Consider the following 5,831-nt stretch of genomic DNA (forward strand, 5'->3'; position numbering starts at 1 on the left):
CTGCGAGATGGGCTGCGCCCTCGGGTCGGCAATCAGATGGCGCGCCTCGTGCGTCGCGGGCGATGCCGGCTGCGGCAGCCAGGGCGGGACGATGGGGCCCTCTCGCATCCTGGCCATGAGCTTGGCCGGCACGGGCTTGAGCGCCATGGCAAAGTAGAGGCCGTTGAAGGCCAGTGCCGGCGGCGACGGCCGGAAGAGGTCCGAGAGCGAGTCGGCGGTGCTGCGCGGCAGGGGCTTGACCTGTGCGGAGGCACGTCGATACAGCGCAGGCAGGCAAACGCTGTGGGTCAGCTCGACTGCTCCCAACAACGACAGTCGTGGCGAGGAGCAGCGAAGAGAGCGACGAGGGAATGTAGCGGACCCTAGGTTGTTGCCAGCAAGAGCAAGGTCGCATAGCGACTTCTCCCGAGACCATGAAATTAGGGTGCCAGCCGCCGCACATTCACCTCGAGCAGAGACGCCGGGCCATCGGGAACCGGCGGACCGGTCCCGAGGCCGACAGCCGCCGCTCAGAGGGAAGCGGTAACGGGGCACATTGTTCTGGGCAGCCGCCGCCAGGGTTGATAGCGTACACCTCCACTCGCCCGCCCGTGAAGGCAGGCTCATGGACTCCCGCATGTGGGGATGACGCTCCCGATCAGACGATGATGTGCTTGGCGTCAAGGGCGAACCCTCAACGCCTGCCAGCACCGGCGCCGTCTCGCACCCAGCCGGAGCGGGCGCGAGAGCAAGGGAGAGAGAGGAGGGTGGAAGGGACTGGTGGAGGAGGGGGCCAAGCAGGAACGGAGAAAGACATCGCAGCGAGGCTCACCTTGACCGACCGAGAGGCTCGCTGCTCGGGTGACGTTGACGAGGGCGATAGCGATGGCGACGGCGAGGTTGAAGGCGCGTCTTTGGAGGTCGGCAGTCGCAGCAGCGTTGAGCCGTGGAACCGTCGCGCGACTGTTGAAGGAGCGGCAACCAAGCGCGGCGCTGGGCCAAGGACGCTCGGCCTCACGGCACGAATGAGCGCACGCGCGAGCATCATGGGGCGATGTATGCTCTCAGGGGCTGGCCTGGTGATGAGCGACGGAAGGAGGGCAGGACGAGGGCGACGGGTCAGCGTCTGCCAGCTTCCTTCCTGGTATATGCTCGCGCGTCGACGACAAGTGACCAGGGAATCCCCACGATCGCGCTGCTCTGGGATCAGCAAGCGGATGATTTAACGCGAACCAGGTACGCGAGACTCTAGTTTTATGCTTGTCTCCACTGAGGGAGCAGCATCCTTTCCGAGAGGTGGCCGCGAGGGGAGGGTTCGAAAGGCAGGGGTGGGCGGCACGTGGAGGGCATCCGAGCGGGGAGAGAATAGACACTTACGTAGGTCGCTCTGCTCTCAGGATGCGTGCGTCAACGGCTGGGCCGCAGCGTTGGGCATGGCCAGCGCGCCGAGTGCGTGTCAGGCAAGGGTAATTGGATCGAGACCGAAGGCCTAGCGGAGCATACAGGGCAGAGCAGGGCAGCGGATGGTCAGCAGATGATCGCCAAGAGAGACCGAGACGCCACATCACCGCGCGTGCCGCTGTAGATGCCGTAGACCGACCGACGAAGCCCGTTCGCCGCGCAGGCTCTCTCATGTGATTCAGATATTAATGATGTGTTACGCTTTCAGATTTGTTGTCAAGCGTGGAACCTTTTTTAATCAATGAGAGCCGGCGGCGGCGGCGGCGGCGGCGGAGGCAGCGGTGTCGAAGGCGATGGCGGCGCGGAGATGGTCTCAAAGAGGGACGGCGAGAGGGCTCCGACTCGAGAACACTCACCTGATGATCAAGGATGTGAGAGTTCAAAAGGATATGCGCTCGCGGTGGGGAAGCACACGAGACGAGCGGCGAGGCTACGTGATGCTGTCCATGATTGGCGGTCTCGAGACGAGAACGAGCGAGAGGCAAAGGGCGCAGGGGGTGGTGTTGATGGTGGTGGTGGTGGTGGGGAGGCGGAAGGCGGCCGGGGTGGGTCGGGTTGGGTTGGGGGGCGAAAGGGGATAGCGGTGCGGAGCGAGCCGCGCCCGCCCCTTCTTATTGAGGGCCGCCTGGCTGCCCTTGCTGGCTGGCTGGCTGGCTGGCTGGCCTGGCTCGGTGGGGCCGGCCTAGCCTGGCCAAGAAAAGGGGGCTCGCCCGCACGGCTGGCTGGGCCACGGCTCGATTTTTTTTTTCTTCTTCGTCGTGGCCGCGCTCGACGGTTGGTCGAGACTGCGGCGGGCGGCGGGGGCAACCCACCTCAGCCTGGCCGAGCCCAGGCTGGCTGGCCTGGCCTGGCTTGGCGTCGCCCGGCTAGGAATTTCCACGGAAATCTCCGGCTGACCCGCGCGAGAAAGGCTCCAGTCAGGTTGGGCGATCGGGTGACCCGCTTTTTCGGAAGCGAGGTTCCAACGAGCCCCCGGCCTCGAAATTTGAGCCCGAGGCCGGAAGTGGGCGAGCGAGAAGAAGAAAAAAAAAGTTTTGGCCGGCCGCACCCTGCCAGCCCCGCCGCCCGCCGCCTGGGACTCGGGTTGGGCCGAGCTGGCTGCTGTGCTGGGCTTGGCTGGACCGGGGCTGGGCTTGACTGGACTGGCCTGGCCTGGCCTGGCTTGGTGAGGCTCGCACGACGCTGCAGGCTGCAGGTGGCAGGCGATCCTCTGACCGCACCTTGATCCCAGCACCATCACGCTCGCCACCCGCACCCGCACGCCGCACCCGCACGCCGCAGTCTCGATCGACCGCCCGACCAGACCGACCTACGCCACTGCGCTCCACTGTCCAGCTCCTCACCGCCCTCCCGCCGCACGCCCGATCGACGCAGCATAGCCATGTCCAAGGACGAGGTCAAGAAGGATAAGAAGTCCAAGAGGAAGTCCGAGGTGGTCGCCATGGACGTCGACGGCGACGTCTCGGTCGCCACGGCCGTCGTCGCCGCGTCGCCCGAGAAGAAGGACAAGAAGGAAAAGAAGGACAAGAAGGACAAGAAAAAGGACGAGGCGGCCAAGGACGACGAGGGCGGCGACGCCAAGAAGGAAAAGAAGGAAAAGAAGGAGAGGGAGGTCGACGAGGTGCCCGCAGAGGCCATCAGCGCGATTGCGAGTGAGTAGCGGGCGACGTCGTTGCGGTCGTCCGATGGGACGAGCGACTGGGTGCGACCGGGCTGGGCAGGGCAGGGCAGGAAGGAGAACATGCCTCCCCGTCACCGCCGCCACGCTCCCTTTGCTGACCGTCTTCTTCTCCTCCCCGCCCTCGCCGCCGCAGGACCGCTGGCGACCAAGGACCTGTCGAAGCAGGTGTACAAGACGATCAAGAAGGCGACCAAGTCGCGCGGCCACGTCAAGCGCGGCGTCAAGGAGGTGGTCAAGGCGCTGCGCAAAAACGAAAAGGGCCTCGTCGTCCTCGCCGGCGACATTTCGCCCATCGACGTCCTGTCGCACATCCCCGTGCTGTGCGAGGACACGTCGAACCCGTACATTTTTGTCACGTCCAAGGACGCCCTCGGCGCCGCCGGCGCCACCAAGCGGCCCACGTCGTGCGTCATGATTGTCCCCGGCGGCGGCAAAAAGGCCGCCGCAAAGGGCAAGGAGGCCACCAAGCAGAAGGAGGAGTACCAGCCCGAGTACGAGAAGCTGCACAAGGAGATCCAGGCGCTCGTGAGTTCGCGCGCTGCCACACCCCTCTTCGCCCGTCGTGTCGCCACGAGGTGATCGCACAGCACTGACGCCCGCCTCGCCCTGCTCTGCCGCCCCTGCCTTTGGCCTCCCTCTCGCCCCTCTACGCAGAGCGATAGCGTGGCAATGGCCTAGACGCCGCCCGCACTCGTCCGTCCCGCTCGCACCCTGTCCCGTGGCCCTCTCTCTTCCTTGCCCTGTCCGTGTCGTCCGCGCCACCTGTACTATAGCTTCCCAGCTCTGCTCTCGCATCCAGCAACGTCAGAGTTCCTCTTTACCCCTTAAGCAGGCCCTCGCTTTTGACTCACCTTTCGTCCCGATCCATCGAGGCGAGACCGCGATCTCGCGGCTGCAGCACGGATCCGGAAACAGGGTACGCTCCGGAAGCGAGGCGGTGGCGTCCGTGGAGCAGTCTCGATTGGCGCCCTAGGACTGGAGCGGAGAGAGAGCGAGGGAGGCCGGGTATGGTATAAGGTGACAAAGGGGCAAAAGGAGAAGCAGCAGAGATCAAAGCAAGCAGGGACGCCAACCGCCCGCGGAACCCGCCGAGCCGACGACGACCGGGCTCGGCCCTAACAGATGACACACTTGTCCGACTCGCGCAGGCCCATCTCCTCCATCTCCTCGCGGTGGCGCTCCGACTCGTTTTCCGAGTTCTTCTCCTCGACCTCCTTTGGGAACCAGGTGCGGAGGAAGTTGACGGCGGCCTCGTCCATGTTGCGGCCGTCGGCGTTGGCCACGGCGCCCGGGCAGCGGCAGAGCGGGCAGTCGGACTTGCCCTGCTTCTGCAGCTTGACGAGGCAGCGGATGCAGAAGAGGTGGCTGCAGTCGAGCCGGACGGGCCGCCAGGCCACCGAGGTGCAGATGGCGCAGCTGTAGTCGTCGACCGACGGCAGGATCGGCAGCAGCGTCGTCGAGAGCAGCGAGAGGAGGATGTGCGGCAGCGACTCGGACAGCAGGCCCGTCGTGCTCGACGGCAGCAGCGCCGCCAGCGAAGGGTGCGCCGCCGTCGAGGTGAGCGCGCCCATCGACGACGCCGCGTCGGTCATTGTCGGCAGCAGCGCCGACGCCGGCAGCTCGACGATGCCCATCCCGCTGCCACCGCCACCCGCAGCGCCGCCGAGCCGGCGCTGCATCGCCTCGCGCTGCGCCATAAACGTCCGCAGGTCGTTGCTCGCCGTCAGCGCGGTGCGCTTGTCGTGCTTCTTGAGGATCTTGCGCGCCGCCTCGACATTGACGCGCTGGAACTTTTTCACGTCGAGCAGGGCAAAGTTGAGCTTGAGAAAGTCCTCGATCGCCTGGGCGCTGGCGGCGCTGCTGAGGCCCTGGCTGCTCGGCCCGCTGCCCAGCTTGCGCTTGATCAGCCGGCCCTTGACCTTGCCCGCACCGCCGGCGGCGTTGGCCACCGACTCGCCGGGGGTGGCCATCCACCCGCGCTTGGCCAGCTCCCCGGTGAAGCGCTTGAGGCGCGCCTCGCTCTCGTCGACGCTCAGCTCGCCGCGGTCCTTTTCGCGCTGGCTCTCAAAGATCTGGAAGTCGACCCAGAGGCTGAAGATCTCGCGCCACACGTAGAGGTCGTTCTTGGTGGCGTACGGGCTCGAGGCGCGCGCGACGGCGGTGCAGAGCGACTCGGTCTCGGCGACAAACGTCTCGTGCTGCGCCCCCTGGATGTTGCTCAGGTTCTGCAGGGCGCCCGTCAGCGTGTCGAGGAACTCGGTGTCGGCCGTGAGCGGAATGACAATCTCGCGCGACCGCACGCCACGCCGCTTGCGGATCGCAGACTGCCGCACCTGCTTCTCCTCGGCGCTCTCGCCCTCTGGCCCGTTTTCGGGGATCGATGACGAGCGCAGCCGCGGCGACGGTGGCAGCTCGACGATGCGCGACCCCAGATCGCCCTCGGCGCTCTCGTCCTCGTCCTCGGCCTCGGCCTCGGCCCGAGCCTCGGCTTCCGGCAGCTCCTCGACGTCGGACGACAGTGGCGACTCGATAAACAGCCGGATCCGCGGCACCGGGTGCTCTGGCGTGCCGCCGAGCTCGTACTCTGCCCGCGCTCGCCGACCGGCCTTGCCCTCGACCCAGCGCAGCTGGCCGGGTCCAGTGGGCGCGGCGGGTGCGGACGGGGCCGCTGTGCCGCCGCCTTCCGCTCGGCATCCGAGTCCCACGTCGG

At 66.6% G+C, this 5,831-nt stretch overlaps 3 protein-coding genes across 3 annotated transcripts in view; 1 reads left to right on the top strand and 2 right to left on the bottom strand.

The window, feature by feature from the left end:
• The window catches only part of PFL1_05607 (uncharacterized protein), a gene marked incomplete at both ends in the record, with an annotated part of 1,456 nt that extends 850 nt beyond the window's left edge, over window positions 1-606 (bottom strand). Inside the window, one exon of the mRNA XM_007883142.1 lies at window positions 573-606. Coding sequence (XP_007881333.1) covers window positions 573-606 — 34 coding nt within the window. The remainder of the gene's footprint in view (window positions 1-572) is intronic.
• Window positions 607-2,821: 2,215 nt separating this feature from the next.
• Window positions 2,822-3,799, top strand: PFL1_05608 (uncharacterized protein; the record flags this gene model as incomplete). The annotated part of the gene is made up of 3 exons (XM_007883143.1): window positions 2,822-3,092; window positions 3,255-3,646; window positions 3,776-3,799. 3 exons carry the CDS (start codon window positions 2,822-2,824, stop codon window positions 3,797-3,799), a joined length of 687 nt encoding a protein of 228 aa, XP_007881334.1.
• Window positions 3,800-4,236: 437 nt separating this feature from the next.
• The window catches only part of PFL1_05609 (uncharacterized protein), a gene marked incomplete at both ends in the record, with an annotated part of 2,876 nt that continues 1,281 nt past the window's right edge, over window positions 4,237-5,831 (bottom strand). The window contains 2 exons of the mRNA XM_007883144.1: window positions 4,237-5,748; window positions 5,783-5,789. Of these exons, the coding sequence (XP_007881335.1) occupies window positions 4,237-5,748; window positions 5,783-5,789 (1,519 nt within the window). The remainder of the gene's footprint in view (window positions 5,749-5,782; window positions 5,790-5,831) is intronic.

This window comes from Pseudozyma flocculosa (genome assembly GCF_000417875.1).
Source record: "Pseudozyma flocculosa PF-1 unplaced genomic scaffold scaffold00020, whole genome shotgun sequence".
Classification (NCBI taxonomy): domain Eukaryota; kingdom Fungi; phylum Basidiomycota; class Ustilaginomycetes; order Ustilaginales; family Ustilaginaceae; genus Pseudozyma; species Pseudozyma flocculosa.